Source organism: Budorcas taxicolor, chromosome 13, assembly GCF_023091745.1.
Source record: "Budorcas taxicolor isolate Tak-1 chromosome 13, Takin1.1, whole genome shotgun sequence".
In the NCBI taxonomy this organism is placed as follows: Eukaryota; Metazoa; Chordata; class Mammalia; order Artiodactyla; family Bovidae; genus Budorcas; species Budorcas taxicolor.
Window position 1 is genome coordinate 59,355,394 of NC_068922.1, and position 24,959 is coordinate 59,380,352.

Here is a 24,959-nt window from a genome sequence, read left to right on the forward strand (position 1 = left end):
GCTGGCCGGGGCTTCCCTTACCCTGGTCACCTGGTCCCCATGGGACACCCTAGAGCTGTGGCATCTGTGTCAACTTGAAAGCCAAGTCCACAGATGAGTCTGCTTGCAGTCCACAGCTAATTCTTTTCACCAGCTGTTCAGTCTCAGCTTAGAAATGAGGTGCCATGAGGAGCTGGTCTCTCCCATTTTTGGTCTCAGGTTCCATGTGCTCCTATCACGTAAAATTACATATTTCTAGCTGCCAACACGTGTGCATCAACCAAGATGGTGAACTTGACCATGATGAAGACAAAGGTGGAAGTGTTGAACTTACTGAGAATGAGGAGAGGAAATAAGTTTTCACAGCCAACTTTCAACGCAAGAGGTACCAGAGATCAGAAATGTCCACACAGAAAGAAGTGCTATACACTTCCATGGCAGAGTTGGCGAAGTCGTCATGGAAACACCAAAACATGGGTAAAACTGCAGTGTCCGATTGCCTTAGGACAAAGGAACTTCCAGTTTCCACAGTCTTGAGCTTTATATCCCAAAGTAGTAGTTCATCCATCTACGCCAGCTGTGGTCACCATGACATGACTAACCCCACCAGGGCCATTAGGTAAGCCACATTTCCCCCAGACAATCCCACACAGGCCCAGGAAAGAGCTCACTGCAACGGGGCCACATTAGCAAACTAGTCACACGCAGGGCTGGTTTGTCACTGGCAGCAGTGATGGCTTACCACAAGAGGAATAACAGGTTCTTCACAAGCTTTACAAAGATGTTTATTTGTTTCATGGAACTTAAGCTGCTCATTTTGTCAGATTAAAAAATTAGATGTGAACAATGGCTTACATTTCTAAAATAGATCATCAGTTCTATTCCCCTAGTTCCATAAAAACAAGATAAATACAAGCGATCTGTACGTCTTGCTGGTGAGTTCACATAATGCTCTAGTTCCCTGATCCTTTGACTTTCTCTCTAGTCACTCTGTTCTGTTTTGACCGCTGGCCACAGGAGTGGAGTGGCGTTGGGGCTTAGAAGCGAACGCTATGGCTATTTGGTATGCTAATTTATTGCTTGCCCTTTCAGTCCACTCTCATTTCTCCAAACACAGAATCAAAGTTTGAGGTTTAAGCCCTTAAACTTGGAGGAATCCCTGTGGGCTTTTTTGCATAGGCATTACTCAGGATCTGAATGGGTTGGGAGGCCGGTGTGGAAGGTGGTTAGGAGCCCAAAGCTAACTGTTCCCATAGGGACAGCAACACAGAAGTGCTGGTCCTGCCCTCACAAGGAATTACCTAGCCCTGGTGTCTTCATCTTGTTCTGCTGTGTCCATGGTCCTCGGAATTAGACCCCAGAAAGACAGTTCCAACTTTAAATGGCTAAAACTTTTGGGCAACGGGCTAACTGCTTTAAAAGGGGAGAAAATAGCCGATGCACTTTAAAGATCTTGCAAGTGGAGAATCTGTCCCACGAAGATACTTTTAAAAGCTAACTGAAATAACTGATTGACATGGATTACTAAGGTCTAACTAGGAAAATGTCAATAGTCAGAGCTCAGTAAAACCAGGACGATCAGTTTACAGTTGCTTTAGTTTTCTGATTGTCACAAGTGGAGTTAATCAAACCAAAAAACTAAAATAAAAAGTAAACCTGGGAGCCAGAAAGAGAAACACAACCCCTCATCCATGGCAGAAAAGCAGACGGGTTACAGTGGGGTTCCCGGCTGTGGAGCGAGTGCCCTGCAGGAACCTGGCCCGGGGCGGGGCGGCTGTCAATGACGCTGAAGCCTACCAGAAGACATTCCTTCTCTGTTGCCTGCTTCTGACTATTCCGCAGAGAAGTCTCAATTTGAGTGTGTGTGCTTCGATTTCTATTCTTAAACGTCCCTAACAGGGAATGTGGGGTCTCAGGTCATACCCTCTTTATCTGGTAAACTGGCTCCATCCCTCCCCGGCTTGTATTATTACTGTATTATATATTTTGTAGTTGCCTCTTATTTACAGCAACTGCTAGTAACTTTCCTTTTTTAGAGAGTGATAGAAAATCTTTTTTTACACACATAATTTTAACTCAATTAAAAAATAGAAGTAGCAACTCAGTGTAAACATTGTGACAGTGATTCTGGAATGTCTGAAGTCTGAGACAGAGTGAGTTAGGCCAAGATTGTCTCAGCTTTCCATATACAGGCAGTGGAGCCAACTGATGCCATTACTATTGGACAAAGTTTCCATTTTTTAAAGAGACAAATGATTCTGACCTACTTTAATGAAATTTGTGAAAAACCAGCTGAGGCAGGCTCTGCATGTCCAGATTTGAAGATGTTTGGGAATCAATGAGACATACCAGAAATACTTGTTTGTTCTTTTTGCCCAAACAAGTGTAATGAATGTCAGAGTATTAATGCTAATATAGATCCTGATTACACATTGGGAAGTCCTCAATTCTGCTTCATTAATTGTAGCACTGGACTCTGTTTTGCACAATATTGCATATTAAACTGCAGGTAGCCTGACAAGTATGGGAGGAAGGGGAATTTAAAAATCAGCTTAATGAATCACTACCCTTTAAGAATTTGAGCAAAGATGAACCCCTGAGGCTCTTGCAGGCAGACCCTCACCAATGGTCTTCTAAAGGAACATTTCCTGGCTGACAGTTTTGTCTGAGATGACAACTCATTGGCGGTGTTCTGCTGACATTTTTAGAGGAGGCAGACAAGCCCTGTGATGAATAGCATTACCCAAACTTTAAAGCAGAAAAACTACAATGATGTGAAACCCTGAATTTTTGCTGGCAAAAGTAAATCCTATTCATGAGAATGCAACAATTAGCCCCTGCTACCCACCCACCACAGAACCTACATCCTAAAACCAATCTAGCATGTGTCATTTAAAAGAAATAGGTTTTCAGGCCCACAGTTGAAGAGTTCATCAAGGCTTTGCTGCTGGAGGTTTAAAAACTCCCACTTTGCGAAAGTATCTGACAATCAAGGGCACAGAAACTAAGGTAATACTGATCCTTACAGGTGCGAACAGCTTGTGGATGGCGTAGGCCACCACAAAGGTGCTTGTGCCGGCCGCCATTTTCGACTGGACCAGTGACTCTTTAAAGCCGAGTTTAAGCAGGACAGCTGACATGTCCACACCACTGGAGGGGAGAGAGACAGACAGACAAACACAGAAACACAAAAGATATTTACTACAGCAAGGGACTAAGTTAAGCACTCAATTTGGCTATGAGATTTACAGTATTTTTTAAAAATGTAAATAAAAGTAGCTAGATGAATACTAAGTCTTAGGAAGAAAGTTCTTACTCCCAAAGACTCTTACATGATAGCAAAAAACAAATACCTATTACTGTCCCCATCTTACCTTGAAATAACCATGTAAAACATTCCCAAGGAGATTAATGAGATTCCAATGTGCAGTGACACTGCCACGGCACCATATTCTTGAAAAATCTTTTTCAGCTGCTGCGACTTGCTTAGCTTTTTCTCCTCTGTGCCCCTGATATCGCTGCCTGTGGTCACAGTGATTTTGCTGGGGTCCTGCACACAAACCAAAGAAAGGGAGACACTTGAGGGCAGGAGCAAGGATGTGAGTGGTCATCACCACATTACCACCTCCAGAATCACATGATGTTCTGCTCTCTCTCATCCAATGAGAGATGAGGCTAATGCCTGCTATGCCACTGAGTGCACTGAAGGGCTGGCTACCACATGTGATGGGCAAAACGATGGCCCCAAAGATGTCTAGTTCCTAGGCCCTGGAACCTGTGAATATGTTACCTTATGTGACCAAAGGGTTTTGCAGGTAGGATTCAGTTAAGGATCCTAAGATGGGCAAATCATCCTGGATCTTCTGAGTGGGACCAGTGTGATCACAAAGGTCCTTGTAAGTGAAGGGAGGGAGACAGCAGGGTCAGAGAAGCTGACATGAGGACAGAAGCAGAGTCAGATTTGCAGAGACTGATGCTACTCCCTCTGAAGATGGAGGAAAGGGGCAAGCCAAGGGATGCAGGCACCTCTAGAAGCTGGAAAAGACAGGAAATGGCTTTCCTGGCGACTCATAGTAAAGAATCTGCCTGCAATGCAGAAAGTGAAGTCGCTTAGTCGTGTCCGACTTTTTGCGACCCCATCGACTCTAGCTTACCAGGCTCCTCGGTCCATGGGATTTTCCAGGCAAGAATACTGGAGTGGGTTGCCATTTCCTTCTCCAGGGGATCTTTCTGACCTAGGGATCAAACCTGGGTCTCCCTCATTGTAGGCAGACGCTTTACCGTCTGAGCTACTAGGAAGATACTCTGGAGAAGGAAATGGCAACCCACTCCAATATTCTTGCCCGGAAAATCTCATAGACAGAGAGGAGCCTGGTGGGCTACATAGAGTCCATGGGAGTCACAAGAGTCAGACACAACTAAACCACCACCACCAGAGCAGTTGGAAGGACCCAGTCCTGCTGATGCACTGAGGTTAGCCCCTATGAGACCTCATGGGCTTCTGACCTCCTTGACTGTAAGAAAACAAATGGGTGTTGTCTTATGCACATGACAACCAGGCTAGACTCTATAAGACAGTGGGTGTGAAATAAATGGGAGCAGAAGCTGTAATATATTTACTTTTGGAATCAAGATTTATCCCTGAGATCTGAACAGATACAGGGGGAGGGCTAGTTCCCAGGCCATAAATGCAGCATTGGGGGTTTGCAGAGAAATTATTTACTGTGTAGGGTGTTCCATTAACATTTATTGAGCATCTACAAGGCCTGGAATGTTTGAGAGAAACAAAAACAACAATATTGGATTAAAAAGACAAAACTCCTCCATGTGGAGAGTGATTTTTCATCAAAGGATTGCTTCAGCTCTCATGACAGACCTCACAGAGATCTCAAGGACAGGATCTGGGTCAGCCAGCTCCGGTTATAGACTTTGAAGCGGAGGCCATTTCCTTATATTTTTAGAACATGCGGGGGCACAGGCATACCTCAAAAGCTGGCAAGGCAGGGGTTGGGGGGTAGGGACAATGACATGCATCACGGAGACCCCAGGAATGAAATTAAATGATACCCAGATATCCAGAGCAGCAGCCTCCAAACCGAACGAGGCAGCGGTCCTCCCAGCCCCGCCCTGCTCTGGAGGCATAGGTGGCTGCTGGGTTTCCTCTCTAGTCACCCCGTGTGTCCACCAAGGGAGGGCACTGGTCCAAACCCCCGCATGACATTAGCTGGGCCCTGCTGACACCCCACCTCGGGTGGTGACCCAGATGCGCGTCTCCCTGAACTCTGAGCTGGTGCATCTGCCTTGGCTGTGATGTCCACAGTCACACATCCACAGCACGTCTGGATGAGCTCCTGACCCACTCCCACCCACACGCTCCTCTCCAGGTCACAGCTGTCCCTGTTTCGGCAAACCTCATCCTCCCAGATGCTCTGTCTGAAACCCGAGTCACTGACTCCCACAACCAGCCATCAGCCAACCCCACCAGGTCCAAACTCAACGGCCCTCCCCTCCCCACCCAACATCCTATCACCCTGGCCCAAGCTCCTCACCTCTTTCCTGGGTGACTGTGATGGCTTCCTCCTAGCTGTCCCCCAATCCCACCTTTGACTCCTCAACAGAGTGGCCAGAGACAGCCTGTGAAATCCGAGGTGGGATTACAGCACCGCCCCCACTCAGAGGCCTCCTGGAAGCTAAAGTAGTCTGTGCACTAGCCCCCCTGGCTCTCCAGACACCACCTCCACCCCCTCACCACCCTTTTCCTTCCTGCTTCCCATTCCAGCCGCCCAGCTTCCTTGCTGCTTTAAGGACAGGCCAGGCCCAAAAGGCCCTGGCATCTGCTGGTCCATCTGCCAGGAAGTTTTTCCCCAGAGGGCCTCATAGTGCTGCCTCCAGATCTTTATCCAGCACCACCACAGGGAGGGCCTCCTGGACTGCTCTCTTTAAAACCAAGAGCCCCTCACCCTGTGGTTCCTGTGTGTTTCCCTTCATCCTGACTTCATCATCTAACATCCCACGTGCATTTCCTCTTCCTCCCCAGGGAGGGGCCCATCCACTTTGAAAACGGTTTTGCCCGCATAGAAATTACAAATCGTTAAGTCCACCTTAACGTTGAAAGTATACAGTTGCATGGTTCACGTGTGTCTGCCATTGCGCAGTCATCACCAGGGTCTAATTCGGGAAGATTTTCGCCACCCATTCTGCAGTTACTTCCCATTCCCCTCTCCCTCATCTTGCCAGGGGGGAATGGAGACACCAAGCTCCTTTCTGTCTATGGATCTGCCCATTCTGGATGTTTTTATTACGAATAGGATCATGCAACAGGGGGCCTTTTGTGACTGGCTTCCGCTACAGACTGAGTGTTTGTGGAACTCGTCTCCCCTCCCCCAAATTCAGACAATGAAACCGAATCCCCACCCTGAATCCGCCTGCAATGCGGGAGACCTGGGTTCGATCCCTGGGTTGGGAAGATCCCCTGGAGAAGGGAAAGGCTGCCCACTCTAGTATTCTGGCCTGGAGAATTCTATGGACTGTATAGTCTACAGGGTCGCAGAGAGTCGGACGCGACTGAGCGACTTTCACTCACTTCACTCACCCTGATGGTATTTGGAGGTGGAAGGTGACTAGGTCATGAGAGTGAAGCCCTCATGAATGCAATCAGGGCTCTTATGAAAGAGACCCCAGAGGGCTACCCTGTCCTTTCTAACATGTGAGGACACGCTAAGAGGACAGAAGACATCTGACGATGAACCAGGAAGTGGACCCTCACCAGACACTGAATCTGTCAGTGTCTTGACCTTGGACTTACAGCCTCCTGGGCTGTAAGAAATGAATGTTTGCTGTTTAAGCCACCTGTGCTTGCATGCTCAGTCATTTCAGTCGTGTCTGATTCTTCGCGACCCTATGGTCTGTAACCTGCCAGGTTCCACTGTCAATGGGATTCGCCAGGCAAGAATATTGGAGTGGGTTGCCATGCCCTCCTTTAGGGGATCTTCCCAACCCAGGGATCAAACCCGTATTTCTTACGTCTCCTCCACTGGCAGGCGGGTTCTTTACCACTAGTACCACCTGGGAAGCCCTTAAGTCGCCCAGTCTATGGTATTTTTGTTATAGCAGCCTTAACAGACTACCGCAGCTTTTTCCACTTATCATCATGTTTTCAAAGGTCATCCACATTGTAGCAGGTGTCCAACTTCATTCCTTTTTATGAAGTAGAATTTGATTCAACTGAAATACAAAGTATGGATTCTAAAATTTACCCTGCGGGCTAAGCTAGGAGCCATAGCACAGTTTTGCGCTAGAAAGAATGTCTGCTGTGTCTGGGAGCACTGTTGTGCCTGGTAACCTCTGGGGCAGGCTCTCACCCTGGCTTCATGCAGGACAGGAGGGCCCGGCTCTGGGTCAGCTGCTGGAATGATAAAGTGTATGTGCTGCACGTTTGTGGAAGGTAAGGCACAAAAGCAGACCATCGTATTGTCCCCAGAGGAAGGCTCAGTGAAGAGCCATGTTCTTCACTGGGAGAACATGGGAGACCAGGGCATGGCAATGAGGGGATGGAATTCAGTCTTGGATTGAAACCTGCTCAGAATTGGGACTTCCGTAGCGGCCCAGGGGTTAGGACATCTTGCTTTCACTGCTGAGGGGGAGGGCTTAATCCCTGGTCAGGGAACTAAGATCCTTCAAGTTATGCGGCCAAAAGAAAACAAAATTTGCCCAGAGTCATCCTCGATTTATAATTATACGCAACAGCTACTGATTTGCCCCTCTTCTCCCAAAAGCTGGTACAAAACTCAGATTTATGAGTTAAGAGTCTTTTCATTACCTCCCAATTGAAAGAGCATCTCGTTTGTTCCCAAACTGCAGTTAGGACTGAAAAACCACACACACACCTGCCCCCTCCAAACACCTGGAAGCTTTCATCCTGGAATTAAATTTCAGTACCATTAAAGGCTGTTCTGTCCCTGGAAATTAAGTGTTAAGGCTTTAAAGGTGAGGATGAACTGTATTTTCTCACAGCCTTTAGCTTTGACTTCTGCGGGGTATTTTCAGACTTATGAAAACAAACACTTAAAAAAAGGGGTGGTGGTGGGTGGTTTAGTTGCTCAGTTATGTCTGACTTTTGCGACCCCCTGGACGGTAGCCTCCCAGGCTTCTCTGTCCATGGGTTTCTCCAGGCAAGAATACTGGAGCGGGTTGTCATTTCCTTCTCCAGGAGATCTTGACCTAGGTATCAAATCCATGTTTCCTATGTCTCCTCCATTGCAGGCAGATTCTTTATCACTGAGCCAGTATCCGTTTATGGAGTCCCAGAGACTGATTCTGATAGACAGGAAAGCCTATCATGTTTTGAAAGGTTTTGAAGTGACTTAGCAGCAGCAGGAAAACCATGAGTATCCTGAGGAGAGGGCACTTCTGTTGAGCCAGCCACCAAGCTTAGCACTTTAAAGGTTTTATAAAAACCCTCACGACCTCATGATACGGGTACCTCTGTCATTTCCACTTTGACAGATGGGAGACCAGGGCTTTGGGGTGAAGCTGTGAGCTGGCTGGCAGTGCCCAGACTGGGTTCTGCACTACAGACTCCCCTTCTTGTCCCCCAAGAGTTGAACATTCCTAGAGGAAGAGCCTGTTTCAGAACTTCAGGACTCTGGAGGGGAGAAGGAAAACTGTCCTCAGCCTCCCTTGTTGGGCAAGCACCCACGCTCCCAGTTCTCTGACGCCCACCAGCCAGAATGGCCGCCGGGAGCTCAGGCTCTTTCTGATAAACAGGTCCCCACCCGCCTTTTGGCTGTGGAGGAAGTGCCCCAGATGGGAGGGCTGCTGGGCGCTGATAGGATGGCTCCCAGAGGCAAACCATGTCCTGGGGCAGATGACGATGGGTGGAAGCCCTTTTCACTCCCACCCTGACACTTGGCCTGACAGAACCTCATTCCGCCCCATCTGTCCACTCACAGGACGGGGCGGAGCCGCCTCTCTCTCTCTCCCCCTCCCTCTTCTGTGCAACCTCAATTTTGGCAAATGGCCTTTTGGCTAAAAAAGAAAAATAAAAAGGCAGCCAGACTTCCAGCTACAGAATAACAAGTATCTATTGCCAGACAACGGGAGGGACAAAATATTCAGACACATGGACAATTTCCTGTTAGCCGGTGCCAAGGTTAGTTTTTAACTTTCTAGAGTTAGTTTTTTTTTTTAAACATGGACAATTTTCTTCCTTTTATTTTGAAAATCTCTTTAATCATTGTGAGTCATCTATTTTTCTTCCTAAGCCTGAAGGAGATGAAAGAGGTTAAAATAAAAGGAATTTATGAAGAGTTGACCTGCAAGGAATAGGAATCTTTCAAACATTCATTTCTTAGTGAGATATCACCTTAAAAACCTGTGATATAGTCTTAGTTGCTGCCCTGGTTGCAGATAACTTCGTACCTCCCCTGGTGTCTGTTTTTAGATAAAAGTGCTTTCATAAACTTGCGGATGGCTTGGCTCTCTGAGCCCCAGCGTTCTCCTCATCTCCCAATTCTCCCTCACATGCTGCCTTTCAGTGAGTCAAAGCAGTGCCAAGCCAGAGCAGACACTCACAAATAAGAACAGTTGTTAAGAGCAAAAGCTTTGGAACCAGACTGGTTTGGATCCCAGTTCTGACAGGTAATCTCTGTGTTTCTCAGAGAGTTATTCAACCTCTTTGGGCTTACGTGAAGATAATAGTATTGCTTATGTCTCAGGGTTGTTGTGCGAATTACATGAATTGATATTTTCAAAGTACTCAGAACAGTGCCTGTTACAAAGTAAATACAATATAGTGTTTATCATTAATATTATTTACTGCATGAATGAAAACAGATGTCACTCTTAACAATCTGACCTTTTAAGCAAGATTTTTGGCTCATTCCTGAAAACTTCTTGACTCTTCTCATACAGCCTCCTTACTTTAATAAATACAGCAGTGGTGGCTGGGGTTGGTGGAGGGAGGGCAGCAGACACACACAAACAGACACAGACACACACCCACACCCACACACACCTGCCAGTGCAAACACACACACACACCTGCCAGTGCCAGGCTAACAAGACAGACAAGCAAATCAGAAGGACATTCCATATGAGGAGAGCATAGAAGATGTACTCCCATGAGGCTGAGGAGAGGCCAGTGGAGGCATCCAAGGCATCACTGGTGGTCAGGGAAGGCTTCCAGGAGGAAGGGACAGCTAGGCTGATGTATGGAGAATCACCAGGAGACAGCTGGGTGTATGCGGAGGGTGCTAGACATGTGAGGATCCCCAAGCTGGGCTCAGGAGGCAAAGACAAGATCTACTGCCTGTCAGATGGCACAGCACAAGGCAGAGAAGGAAGTTTCTCCATCTGTGGTGGAGGCATGGTAAGGTCATGGGTCAAAGGCCTATGGAACATTCAAGAAGCACTGGCTCCCAGTGACACCATGCTCAGGCCTGCATCAGCTCATGGAATGGTCCCCAAACTATTGTTGGGAAGGTGTTATTTTTAGCCCCCTGAAAGGTCAGCAACCAGGCCTCAGAGACCTTGAGGACAGGGTGAGACAGCAACCCTGGTGAGTGGACGCAGGCAGTTTGGACCAGAGCGGCAAAGCTCCAGGCACTGCTCCTTCCAACTGAGTTCTGCATCTCCAGAAGGCACTGCTCACCACCTGTTTTCTTTAAGGAGACCCACTTCAAAATCAAACTGAAACATATTTACAGAAAGGAGCAGTCTGCATTTGCATTCTGAATGAAAACCAGTTTTCACTTACCATGCATAGAAGGCAAGTGAAGATATACACAAAGAAGTAACCCTGCGTTTCAGGCGCCAGTCTCGCCCGCAGTCTGACTGGGAGGCCTGCTCTCGCGGTTAGATAAAAAGGGAGTGGCAGCAAGTACTGGGGGTGGGGGTGGGGGGAGGTGCGGGGGCAGGTGGTGGTGGTGGTGCTGGTGGTGCTGGTGCTGGTGCTGGTGCTGGTGCTGGTGGTGTTAGAGACAGCAGCACCCACGGAGACTTCCTCCTCAGCCCAGCGTGACTTCAAAGGGAACAACTCTAAGCGCCGGATGACAACGTCGATACCAAGTCCAGCCCCACCTCCAATACTCTCGGCCGCCACCACAGCGCAGGCCCAGCTTTGGGCACCTGGGATCCCCTGGAGGCTGTGACCTTGGCCATTCGCCACGCCCCCCGAGCCTCAGTTTCCCCGGTTGTCAACTGGGAGATCGCTTCCTTGGCTTGAAGAGATTTGGGATCTGGGACCTGAAGGTGCTCGGTCTCAGCAGCTGCGCGTGTAAAGCTCTCCTCCGGCGCAGGTGGACCAGCGATCCGGGCGCCCGGGGATCCGGGTGGGGGTGGGGAGGCTTACCTGGCGGCCCTGGTAGTTCCCGCGGGCGGCGCGCAGCAGCGGGGCGTCCGGCCCGGGCCCGAGCAGCGGCAGGAACACCGGCGGCGGGACACAGGGGGCGGCGGCGCCCAGGAGCCAGGTGGCGCGGCACCGAACCCGGGCGCCCACCCGACCCGCGGGGCTCAGCAACGCCAGCAGCCCGGCCATGGTAGGCAGAGCCGGGCGCCGCCGCCCTAGCAGCAGACCGCAGGGGGAGCAGCGCGGTGGGCGGGGCCCGCGGGAGCCCGAGCCCGGAGCGGCGGGGCGGGGCCAGAGTCGTGCCCCGTCCTAGGCCCCGCCCCCCGCCGCAGCCAGAGCGGCGAGGGCGGAGCTGGAGCTGCGCGCGGAGTGGGCGGGGCCGGAGCTGGAACCCAGCGCCCAATGCGAGGGCTGGAGATGCGAGCTTTGTCTGACACCAGGTTAATTCCACCCCAAGGACCCTGACTCATCATGTTGGTTTCGAGCGAGTCGGAGGCCAGCCCAGCCCAGCCCAGATTCAAGAGTGAAGGGGTTAGATTCCTCCGACTTGATGGGAAGTGGCAAGGTCACGGGTGGCAGGGCTTGTGGAGTGGGAAATATTGTCGTGACCATCTTTAGGAACTGCAATCTACAACAGTATTCGACTATTAACTGCAATAAAGATACTAATCTTTGGTCTCCATTCTGCAGAAGAAACTGAGGCTTACAGAAACGAAGCCTTCCCCGAGGCCTCTTATCCTTATCCTCTTCTCATGCCTGACCCCTGGTAGCACTTTTGGTTGAAACTAAGGATCCAAAGTGTTTCTAGATCTTTGCTATTTTTAAGCAGAGGTCGGGGGGGAGGGAGGGCGGCGGGAAATAGCATGGAGAATTGTTGCTTGGAAAACCACTGGAAAAGCTAGAGGAGTGGACATTAGGCCGGGCTCCCAGGAAAGACTGGTTAGAGCAACACCGCTGGGCAAGGGGAGTGGCCCCTCAGTCAAAAGCAGGAAGGTGAGTGTCAGGGGCAAGCTAGCGAAAAGAATGAATTTTGGAGCACACTGCCAGAGACAGTGACCCCAGGATCAGAAAGCTGCCACTTCAGCTGCCTTCCACAAAACAGGCCACTGGATACCAGAAGGCAGGGTCACGCTGCGGCTTCTGTCCTCATTAACTGTCCACACTCGTGGGCTGGCAACTGGACACCTGGATTCTGCTGCAGAAAACCCCACGTCTCTGCCAACTTGTTAACCAGCAGCAAACAACCCAAGCCACAGGAGGATGCCTCTGCCTTCAAAATATTTTATGAGTGCATCCAGTTGGCAGAAAGAAATTAGTACCCAGAAACCTAGCTGCAAAGAGAAATTATAGCCATGCTGACCAGAAGGTGCACAACGAAGGGATGGGAATTCATGTGCCCAAATTCAGTACCTCGAGACCGCCCCCTAACCTGCCCCCACCTTGTCTCACTGGGTAGAACTGAGTCACATGATACTGTTAGCTGTAGGGGAGGCTGGAATTTGAGGATCCTGCCAAGAAACAGACTTGGCTTAGATCAGAGCAGGCACACTGTCCTCCTGAACACAGTTGGGGTTCTATTGGCAGGGAGGTAGAGGAGGATGGCTGGGGGGATGGTATGGTAATTCCAAAAAGTGGATGGGGCTGTGTGCTCATGTGTGGTGGTGAGTGTCACATGGGAAGTGCACGTGTACCAGGGGGAAGGGGTACAAGTCAGTGTGTATGTGAGGGGGTTGAAACAGAAAGGGGGCTGGGATGCTGGAGGAAGAAGAAAGGATTTTTCCCTTCTGATGGAGGAATTACTCTGCCCCAGTTTCCAGGGGAATCTGTCCAGGGCCTCAGAGTTACTCACTGTGGCTCATTTCTGTAGGAATGCGGGAAGGTAGATCTGGCAGACAGACTGTGTTAAAATAAAAAGTGGACAATTTGGGACAAATTGGGACAAATTGCCTCGTTTTCTCCAATTACATATTCTGATTGTACCTGTGTATTTATTCCGGTTCTCTTTCTCTGTCAGATTCTGCAGTGCCTATTCTAAACATTTTCTGCCCACCTGGGGTCCTCCCTCCTGCCCTGATGCCTTCCCTCTTGGCACACACCCTTGCCTCCTACCTCTCAGGGGAAGCCTAGGTCTTAACTGATGGCTGCAGCCCACCTACTTGTTTCCCTCCACCATTCTCCACCTCCTGCTTCAGTCCCATTTTCCAAAGCAAACCAAACTCCCCATTCCCACGTATGGCTTCATGCCTCCTCTCTGTTCATTTCCAATCAGCATTCATTATTCTGAACACCTGCCATGTGCCAGCAGTGGCAATAGAGTGAAAATAAGACTTTGTTGTTTCATGAGCTGGTGGTTAGCATCATAACTTGGATGCGGTGTAGGCCTGGTTTAGAATCTCTGTTAGGTGATTCCAACTGTCTAAGCTGGTGGTTTCCTCACTTGTAAGAAGTGGGAGTAATAACACCTATCTCAAAGGGTTACTGCGAAGGTTAAAGGAGATAATATCTTTCAGTACTTGCAGAACTGAGTCTGGCACAGTAAAGACTCAGGACAAGGAAATGTGGCTGGCATGTCTTTCTTTTTTTATCTACCCAGCTCTCTCCTTCTAATGAAGATGCCTGTCCCTCTCTACTGTAGTTTGCATGAATCTTAATGGTCAGTAGCCCTCTGGTCAGGGGATGGATTTGAGATCCTTGCCCCTTGTACTAGTCAAAATTGGGTCATGCTGAATATATACATCATAATAGGACTTTTTCACTTAGTCTCTCACTAATGTCTTTCCTGTTGGAACCATAATTGTGGAATATTATTTAAAAGCTTTAGAACATTCTGTCTATAGATACTCCATGACTTATTTAATCCAGTGTCTTGGTGAGAAATGTTATAGACTGAAGGGGTCTTTCCCCAAATTCATATGTTAAAGCACTAACCCTCAATACAATGTTGTTTGGAGATGGGGCCTTTGGAAGGTAAATACAGTTAGGGTAGGTCGTAAGGGTTCGGTCCATGTAATGGTATTCGTGCCGTTATAGGAAGTGGAAGGGCCACCAGTCTCTCAGTCTCTCTGCAGCAAGAGGGCAGAACAAGAAGGCAGTCCACAAGCCAGGAAGAGAATTCTCAGCACAACTTGACCATGCTGCCATCCTGATCTCAGACCTCCAGCCTCCAGAAATCTGTTTTGAAACGAATAGCATTTTATGGTTTGGGGCCAAGAGCTGGGGCCTTGGGGTCAGATTGCCTGGCAGGGGTGTCCCCCCCTTTACGGTGCACTGACCATGTAACTGGTTAAATCATTCAACATCTCGGAACCTCAGTTTTCTTATCTGTAAGATGGGAATAATAATAGCAACCATATCACACAGCTGCTGTGAAGAAGAGAAATTTCATGTAGTTGCGTGCTTGGCACAGTGCCTTCCTGAAAGCTGATCGTGGTAAGCACAGTGGCCATCATTATTATTATTACTGTTTCTCTTCATTCATTCATTCTGAGAAGAGGATGAATGGTGCGGGCTGGACACGACTAAAGGCTTTGAGTGTGTGAGGGGGGCACAGGGTGTGGGACCTGAGCTGTCCAGTCCAATGAGGCCACCTAGGGAGAGAGATGTGACTTATAAAACCACCACTGAGAAAAGCAATAGCTTGTAGAGGATGAACTTGCTGGTTTTCTAGGAATCTCCCCTCTACTGCCTTTAAGATAGAAATGATCACTTCTCAGTACTCGGGAAAGGTCTGAATTAGTTGGAACCATGATGCATGAAGATCCCTTTTTGTTTGTTCCATGTCTGGAGGGTTGCTAATAAGAACGTCTGAAGTACTTAGAACGATTTAAAAATTACTGACTCATGTCTGAGAAGCATGGGGATTAACAGGAAATAAAATCAGTATCCGTAAAGCAAACCAGCTGCTGTCTGTTCTACGGGCAACTATGGAGTCTTTAAAGGCTCCATTGTTTGTTTCTGCTTTAATTATTGTAAAGAAAAGAAAGTGAAAATGAAGTCGCTCAGTCATGTCTGACTCTTTGTGACCCCATGGACTGTAGCCTACCAGGCTCCTCTGTCCATGGGATTTTCCAGGCAAGAATACTTTATTATTAAATAATAATTAAGAATACATTAGTTATTGTAATGGGTAACATTTGCTCATTGTAAAAAATAAAGCTCAAAGGATACAGCCAGCAACATCATTTATTCATTCAATAAACACATTTTGAGCACCTCCTAAGTGCTGGGCACACAGCAGTGAAGTAGGAAGACAAGGCCCCATGGAGCTTATGTTCCACAAGAGAAGAGATGCCAGGCAGGGAAGAGTGGTGGGAGGAATTCAAGACAAAATCTGCCGACCCAGAAAATCTTTCCACAAAAGGATAAGAAAAACAAAAGAGTTTTATTATTAAATAAACATCAAGTTATTATAGAATAGATAGAATATAATAGAATGTGATGCAGATTGCAGGCAATTCACTAGAGACTGCAAGATGGGAAGTTCCTCCTTTTATGCAGCTGAATCTATGCTTCATCTGAAGACAAAAAATAACTAGTTCTCAGGTAAGAGGACTTGACGGCACCATTTGTCACACATAGCTCACCCCAAATCCACTGGTAACCGGGGAGGTCGTATGTCCTTGCTAATTGTCTATCCAAAGGAATAGACACTTCTCCCATCTCTATGACAAACCTGTAATGATAACAGAGAGCTGGCCGCTGAAGTTAAACCCCCGCCTGGACTAGGAGATAGGCTGCTGTCTTCCTTGATGTTCACATTTCGAGGAGACAGCTCTCAGACTCTTAACTAACATTTTCCTGGGTCATAAAAACTGGCAAGTGGCTTAGTTTGCCTTTAAAACATTTGCATACAACTCAAAGGGGCAGAGGAAGAGTTAATTGCTCTAAGAAAAGGAGAGTGGTGATGAGAAGGCTCTCATCTTTTTTTCTTTTGCACCAGGGAAAATCAACTTGTTTCAATTTATTCTTAATTGTGTAATGTCTTTACAGAGACAGGCATTAAACAAATAAGTGAGCCCTATGGTGTCAGTCAAGTAAGGGGCTGGGGAGTTGGGTGCTGTGACTGGATAAGGCAGCCTTGCTAGGTCTCAAAGAATTCCATGTGCCCAGAGCCTGGAGCAAGACAATGGGGATGCCCTCCCTGCAGTGGCCAGGTTTGCGTGTCCTTTCAGCCACCTTACTATGTATGAACAATCACATCTGGTGGTTGTTTTGTTTGATGTTCTAAAAAAAAATGGGATTATAACATGTGTTTGTTGACTTAAAAAATATTCACAACCTAAAAGTTGAGAGCTATGTTTCATTTGGCAGGAATTTTTTGGACTTCAAGCTTGGAAGGCAGCATCTCAAGAAATCTTGAAAGAATTGCTTCAAGGAGGCAAGGGGAAGAGCCAGGTTATACTGAAGTTTTGCATCAAAGGGCAGATAGTCTGAATGTGAAAAGATTATTGTTAAAGAAAACCAGATTATCTCAAAGAGTTGGGCACTTTTCTTTGTATGGGAAGATGGAAGAGACCGGGCTCACTGAACTCATTCCTTTGATATGCACCTCCACTTTCTGGGGCCAGCATCCTGTGTTTTCACATCCTGCATTTCCTCAGGGCTCAATGTGGGGAGTGGCTGCAATCTGATGGTGCTAGATGGCAGGTATTCTTTCATTTCTGAGCTCCTTCAGGGCTCACCAGCTCACCATTGGTGGTGGTTGTAATTGCTGACGATTGTAACATCTCTTATTCATCAGTTTGACAGGAAATATACCATTTCTCACGCTCTTCATTTGCTTTTTTCACCCACTGTCCCATCAAGGATATGTCCATGTCAGTAAACACAAAAATCCATCTTTAAGTATCTGCCTTGTATTCCCTGCAAAGGAGGGTGTCCTTTTCCTCATGAGATGGACATCTAGGGCCCCCTTTGTGGGGGCTGAGAGCATTAATTCTGGAGGGAAGCCCAGGTTCATGGTCAAGGCACACTGCTTGCTTCCTGAAGACACTGGGCAACCTAACCTGAGCCTCAGTTCCTGCATGTGTAAGATGGGGATAATATACTGAGGACGCAATGTGAGGATTAAATGCATTGACATGTGAAGTTTGAACAGTGCAGAGCTCAGAGCAGGCCCATCCTGGTGTCAGCTGTTACCATTACAAATTACATTAATAATCACTGACTGATCACCCATGAAGGCTGTTTCTGTCGTCTCATTCCTTCCCTCCCTTCCTCAAATATTTTTCTGCCCGCTCCTTTGCCAGATTATGCAGGTGAATGGCTTGGAAATGGTCCCTACCTTTAGGGGGCTTAGAGTTGGGTGGGGCTGATGGACAGAGAACAGGTCTCCAGTGGAAGCCAGCATCATGAATCTGTGGTGGGCAAGGGGTGTGGCTTCCGGGAGAAGGAGGCATCGGACATCTGAAAGGTGCCAAGGAGCAGACACAGAGCTTCTGGGGAGAAGGCATCAAGTCGAGGGAGGGCTGGGTGCAGGTCCCAAGGAGGAAGAGAGCAATGTGAATGGTGGACTGGGGACGGGAAACTCAGGAGGCCTGAGTGGTTGGGACTGCAAGGAGTGAGGGGCTTGAAGGGGCCTGGAAAAAGTTGCGGGGATGGGGGTGGGGTGGGGTGCTGCGCAGATGAGCCGATTTTATTCTAGCTGGGGTGGGTAAGCATTGAAGGGTCTTCATCTTCAGTGAAGGGAGCGACACAATCTGATAACCATGTTAAACTGTGGAGCAGGAAGGTGCAGGTGGAGGAGGCAAATGGGAAGGAGGGGGCACCTGGTGTGGCTGAGTGGGCGGACTTGGGAGATGTGGGAAGTAGGAAGCCTGGAGGTGGGGCCAGGAGGAGAGGCTCTGACCTCCGTTGGAATCTGGAACTAAGCCCTGAGAGTTGGAGGCTCCTCCCCTGTCCTGGAAAAGTACCTTCTGCCCACCGTACGGCAGTGGGAACAATTTCAAGGAGGTACCCTTGAGAACAATGTGTTGTCCCAGGCTGTCTGGATGACTGAACCCCTCTAAAGCCTCTGCATAAACCTTTAAGATTCTTGGGCGCGGGGCAGAGAACAGCTTGTTACATCTTACAAGCCTCATGCATAGTTTCCCTGCATTTGGAAGCTCCACTCACTCATCTGGAGGGTATGCCTCTTTCTGGGGCCTCACCTGGCCCAGTTCACATGGGTCAGTTTCGGACCGCACCCCGGAACTCTACGCTTTTAAGCCCCAGAGCCGAGTGCAGGCCCTGCAGCTGAGGAGCCTGTTGGGCAGTAAAAGTGTGGAGAAGGATCTTTGGGGGAAAACAAAACTATTTGATTTGCTCTGTTGTGGTTGTTCAGTGGCTAAGTCGTATCCAACTCTTTGATTCTCTTAGTTTCCCCTTTTAAATAGATTATCCAGGAAAAAAGGTGGGGGATGAGGGAGATCTGACCTGCCAATATCCATCCAGGAAGAAAATTTGTCTTACTTCTAGAAACAAGTTGCTGGCTTTTGAATTTTTTGTCCTGCTACTTGCTTCTAGCTGTCCTCGACCAAGTTACTTAACCTCCCTGAGCTTTCCTTATCTGTGAAATGTTACTGACTTTATGGAAATGCATACATGCATGCTAATTTGCTTCCATCATGTCTGACTCTTTGCCTATGGACCCTGTGGACTTACAGCCTGCCAGCCTTCTCTGTTCATGGGATTCTCTAGGCAAGAATACTAGAGTGGGTTGCTACACTCTCCTCCAGGGTATCTTCTGACCCAGGTATCAAGCCCACGTCTCATGTCTCTTGCATTGGTGGGAAGGTTCTTTACTGCTAGCACCACCTTTAAAGTGCCTTTATGGGAATGAGGTTTAAAAACGTTCAGTACATCTAAGTGTCTTGGAGCCTGACCGATGGTAATTCCTGGGTATCTCACTCCTGGTGGATGGGGGGGGGGGCACTATTGGTTATTCCTGTTCCATTATTTGATTCAGTGGAAATTCAGGCCTAACATCAATAGCTGCTTCTTGTTGCACACTCTGCTGCTAGGCTTTGAGGGTTTCTTCTGGGTCTGTTAGGCTGGCCCCTAACAGCCACCTCCAGGGATCGACATCATTTCCATTTGGCAAACGAGGGAACTGAGGGTTAGAGAGGTTAAGGAGAAGGTGTTAGGGGGCTCTGAAGGGGCAGAGGCTGCAGAGCTGGGTCTCTGAAGTGAATGTTAGGGGACCCCGGCTTTGCTGGCTTACCTCTGAGTGATGCTTGCAGGTCCCTTAGGGTGCAGATCTTGTCCCGGACTTAGCTCAGTAACCCTGCTCTGCACAAGGCGGATAACCCTGTCCCTGGTGTTCTTGGCCAGCAGGTGGCACTGCAGGCTCTCCCAAGGCCAACTGAGGCGCCGCAAGCACTGCGGGTGTTTCTGAGGTTTGGGGCAAGTTACAGTTTTTGAATTCAAGGTCCTAAAACAGCTCCCTGGGCCCTTGGGTCTCCGGATCTTTCAGCAAATCACTTCTGCACCGGAGTCTTGAATTGTTGGTGTAGGGAGCCTGATGAAAACTCACAGCTGAGCAGGAAAATGACCTTAACCACTCATTTCTCTGAGTGCTTTTCTGGGTTGTTATTACTTATGTTTCTTTTTTTGGTGGTGGCTAACTTTCTGTTACACTAAAAACAGGTTCATATTTATGCAAAATTTTTGGATCATTTAACATAATTACTTTTCAAGGAGAAGTATGCAAACATAGCAGGTACGGTTTTACAGAAGAGAAACAGGCTTAGAGAGACTAAATGAATGGGGATCCTTGAGCTTTGAGGAGAACCCAAGTCCACTGGCTCCAAAGCTGCTCTTTCCTGGGTCTTCCATCCGCTGAAGAGTCATCTCCTTCCCCCTTACACAGCTCCTTCCCTCACTGATTCTCATAGTAGGAAGTGGGATATTTATTGGGGGGAGGGAGATAGGATGGGCTGAAAGGAGATGTTCCTGAGAAGTGAAACGTGACCCCAGGGTTTGGTATATAATTCCAGTGATTCCTGACAGAGATAGCAGTCATGGCTGGGATGGGGCTTTGTGATACACTGGCTCGGAACTTATTCCAGGATCAGGAATGGCAAACCCTGCCGGGTCCTCAGGGCTAGATGATTGTGTAAATGAATTCCAAGGGCACAGCTTGTGCAGAGGGGTGCTGACATCACCCTCATAGGGAGAAGCTTCCTCTAGGCTCTAGAACACTGTGTTCACATCTGTTGATGTCTTTTAAAAATTAATTAATTAAGTTTTACTTATTTGTTTATGGCTCACTGGGTCTTCGTTGCTGTGTGCGGACTTTCTCTAGTTGCAGCAAGAGGGGGCTGCTCTCCATTGCGGTATTTGGGCTTATCACAGCAATGGCTTCTCTTGTTGCAGAGCTCGGGCTCGAGGGCACAAGGGCTTAGTTGCCCCCAAGCTTTCAGTAGTTGAGGCACATGGGCTCAGCAGCTGTGGCTCCCGGGCTCTAGAGCACAGGCTCAGTAGTTGTGGTGCTTGGACTCACTTGCTCCGTGGCATGTGAGGTCTTCATTCCCTGTCTGGGGATAAAACCCACGTCCCCTGCATTGGCAGGTGGATTCTTAACCACTAGACTACCAGGGAAGTCCTACTGACTTTTTTTTAAGATAAGCTGTTTGTAAATTTGCAAAATTGGCCACAAATTCTTTCCCTCCTATCCAGAGATGAAATCTTTTTCTATCTCTTGAATCTAGGCCGGTCTGTGAAGTTGCTTTGGCCACTAGAATGCAGCAGAAGTAATGGCATGTCTAAGTTTGAGCCCAGGCTTCAAGAAGTCTTGCACACTCTGTTCTTGCTCTTAGAGCCCATGTGAACAAGCCCAGGCTAGCCTCCTAGGGGAGGAGACCTGATGGAACAGAGTCTATTGTCCCAGTTGAGGCTGCACTCCACCAGCCAGCCCCTCTCTGATTCAACAGCTGACCACAAACACATGAACAAGCCTGGACAGAGATCAGCCAAGACATCCCAGACCAGGAGAGCCACCTGGCTGAGCCCAGCCCAAGTTTCTGAACCCTAGAATCATAGGACAATCAACGGTACTATGCAGAAAATCCTAACTGACCAAGGCTTGCCATCTGCATTGAAAGAATGTGAAATCTCGTGACTTAAAATGTTGACTTTTTCAAATCCTAAAAGATGATACTGTTAAAGTGCTGCTCTCGATATGCCAGAAAATTTAGAAAACTCAGCCGTGGCCATAGGACTGGAAAAGGTCAGTTTTCATTCCAGTGCCAAAGAATGTTCAAACTACCGCACAATTGCTCTCATCTCACACACTAGCAAAGTAATGCTCAAAATTCTCCAAGTCAGGCTTCAACAGTACATGAACTGTGAACTTCCAGATGTTAAAGCTGGATTTAGAAAAGGCAGAGGAACCAGAGATCAAATTGCCAGCATCTGCTGGATCATCGAAAAAGCAAGAGAGTTCCAGAGAAACATCTATTTCTGCTTTATTGACTATGCCAAAGCCTTTGACTGTGTGGATCAAAACAAACTGTAGAGAATTCTTTAAGAGATGGGAATACCAGACCATCTTACCTGCTTCCTGAGAAATCTGTATGCAGGTCAGGAAGCAACAGTTAGAACTGGACATGGAACAGTGGACTGGTTTCAAATTGGGAAAGGAGTATGTCAAGGCTATATATTGTCACCTTGCTTATTTAACTTATATGCAGAGTACATCATGTGAAATGTTGGGCTGGATGAAGCACAAGCTGGAATCAAGATTGCTGGGAGAAATATCAGTAACTTCAGATACACAGATGACACCAGCCTTATAGCAGAAAGCGAAGAACTAAAGAGCCTCTTGTTGAAAGTGAAAGAGGAGAGTGAAAAAGTTGGTTTAAAACTCAACATTCAGAAAGCTAAGATTATGGCATCTGGTCCCATCACTTCATGGCATATAGATGGGGAGACATTAGAAACAGTGACAGACTTTATTTTCTTTGGCTCCAAAATCACTGCAGATGGTGACTGAAGCCATGAAATCAAAAGACACTTGTTCTTTGGATGAAAACTATGACCAATCTAGATAGCATATTAAAAAGCAGAGACATTATTTTGCCAACAAAGGTCCATCTAGTCAAAGCTATGGTTTTTCCAGTGGTCATGTATGGAGGTGAGAGTTGGACTATAAAGAAGGCTGAGCACCGAAGAACTGATACTTTTGAATTGCGGTATTGGAGAAGGTTCTTAAGAGTCCCTTGGATTGCAAGGAGATCCAACCAGTCAATCCTAAAGGAAATCAGTCCTGAATGTTCTTTGGAAGGACTGATGCTGAAGCTGAAACTCCATTACTTTGCCCACCTGATGCGAAGAACTGGCTCACTGGAAAAGACCCTGATGCTGGGGAAAATTGAAGGCAGGAGGAGAAGGGGACGACAGAAGATGAGATGGTAGGATGTCATCACCCACTTGGTGGACATGAGTTTTAGCAAGCTTTGGGAGTTGGTGATGGACAGGGACGGAGAAGGCAATGGCACCCCACTCCAGTACCCTTGCCTGGAAAATCCCACGGACAGAGGAGCCTGGAAGACTGCAGTCCATGGGGTCGCTGAGGGTCGGACACAACTGAGCAACTTCACTTTCACTTTTCACTTTCATGCATTGGAGAAGGAAGTGGCAACCCACTCCAGTGTTCTTGCCTGGAGAATCCCAGGGACAGGGAAGCCTGATGGGTTGCTGTCTATAGGGTCGCACAGAGGCGGACATGACTGAAGTGACTTAACAGCAGCAGCAACAGATGGACAGGGAAGCCTGGCGTTTTGCAGTCCATGGGGTCACAAAGAGTCAGACACAACTGAGTGACTGAACTGAAAATGTTGACACTATATTCAGATAAACCAACAAAGAACCTCTGCAGTTGTGGGCAATTATTTCTGAGTTCCAGATGGGGCCCTAGGAATCACTAGTTTGCACACAACGCGATAAAGACCATGGAATAGAAACAAATCTTGTTTTGCTGTTTGAAGCAGTCTTGGCACATGTAAATCTTAGTGAATTTATAGATACTGATTGAAGGTGAATGTAGATAATGATTTATTTCAATAACTCTCAAAGGACCTGCATCTCTGTGGGCTTGCCTCTTGGAGTATGAACTTTCAGCTGTTGTATCTATGGGTTTCTTTGTTCAAGATCATCTCTGGCCTTGTTTAAAAATAGAATCTTTATGCTTCGGTGCGCACAAAGTCCTCATCTCATTACCCTGTGTGGTGAACCTGGCCACCAGCTGAGCTCTAGCTTCTGCACATCAAGCTTCTCTAATAACTGCAGCACTGAATAATCAATGGCTATTGACCAGGGCTAGGAAACGACTATTTTGAATCAACATCCCTGAGAAAGGTAAGTGAGGCAGCAGGAAAGAAACACTCTTCTTTCACAGGTCAGATTCTCAAGGTTTCTGAGTCATTTTGCCTACGTGGAAATCCATGAGACTCGAAGGAGCGCTTGAAAAGCAATCTTGGTCCTGAACACCTGATAGAGTGAAACAGATGTAGTTCTTTCAGATTTGCAAAACGGGGAAGGAAAATAAAAATCCTGTGGGAGGTAGGAATGGCCACTGATTCTTTCACAGGGATTTTTCTCTGAGTTGTTTACTGGCAGATTTTTTTTGTGAGACAGAGAAAGGATTGTGATTGTATATGTTTTACACAATGAAGCTCAGCTTGCCGTCCCCCAACTTCAGACTTGGAGAAGGTCTGACTCGATGCTGGCAAATTCCCATCGCATAAACTGATCACTCAGCTAATGGATTGGGGCAGTAGGGGACGGGAGAGGAGGCACCAGACTTTAGAGCATCTCTTTTCCAAGTGTAGATGTAGGACTACCTGCATTGGGATTACCTGGGAATGGGTTCCTTATAAAGCAGATTCCTGGCTCCAGAAAAAAACCACTAATTCAGGATCCCTGGGGGTGAGATCCAGGGATCTATAGTTTAGCAAGCTGCTTAGGTGATTTTCTGCAGTGCATTGGAGATGGGAGGGAGCATTAGAGTATGGTGCAAGGCTGAGCTCTACACAGCCTTCCTCTTTGTTAAAATATCAAAGCTGAAGGCCCTCAGTGAGATGCTGACCTGTAGCTTAGAATAGAAAACTGGCTTTGATTTTTGCCACTAGAATCAAGGAAGAATTTTGTAGATAATTAAAACCATGTCTTAGCACAGGCTACAAGAAAGACCTCTGGTTGAGAGAGACCCGTCTTTTTATCTGAGTTAGGATAGTGCCCTTTGGGACTAGTCATGTACTGTGAAATGTGGTCCTTCAGTACAATGGCTGACTACCATTGTAGAGTTTAGTAATTATCTGTTACTGCATAACAAATGACTTCGACACCTAGTGGCTTAAAACAGTAATAAACTCTTAATGTCATTTACAGTTTCTGTGGATTAGGAATTCATAAATGGGTGGTTCTGGCTTAAAATTTTCTATGAGGTCACTGTCAACATATGGGCCAGGGCTATCGGGATGTGAAGATTTGACTGGGACTGGGTGATCCACTTCCGAAGTAACTCACTCACACAGCAGGCCAGCTGTATGTAGCTGGCAGTTCCTCTCCACAGGGCTTCTGCACAGAGCAGCTTGAGGGTCCTCCCAACATGATGGCTAGCTTTCCCCAGCCCAAGAAATCCCGGGAGAACAAG

At 47.6% G+C, this 24,959-nt stretch overlaps 1 protein-coding gene across 1 annotated transcript; it reads right to left on the reverse strand.

Moving 5' to 3' along the window:
• Positions 1 to 745: 745 nt before the first annotated feature.
• On the reverse strand, positions 746 to 11,515 carry FAM210B (family with sequence similarity 210 member B). The gene is made up of 3 exons (XM_052650662.1): positions 11,330 to 11,515; positions 3,354 to 3,529; positions 746 to 3,129 (listed from the first exon to the last, which is right to left on the reverse strand). Exons 1-3 carry the CDS (start codon positions 11,513 to 11,515, stop codon positions 2,913 to 2,915), a joined length of 579 nt encoding a protein of 192 aa, XP_052506622.1. The 3' UTR covers positions 746 to 2,912.
• Between the last annotated feature and the right edge of the window lie 13,444 nt (positions 11,516 to 24,959).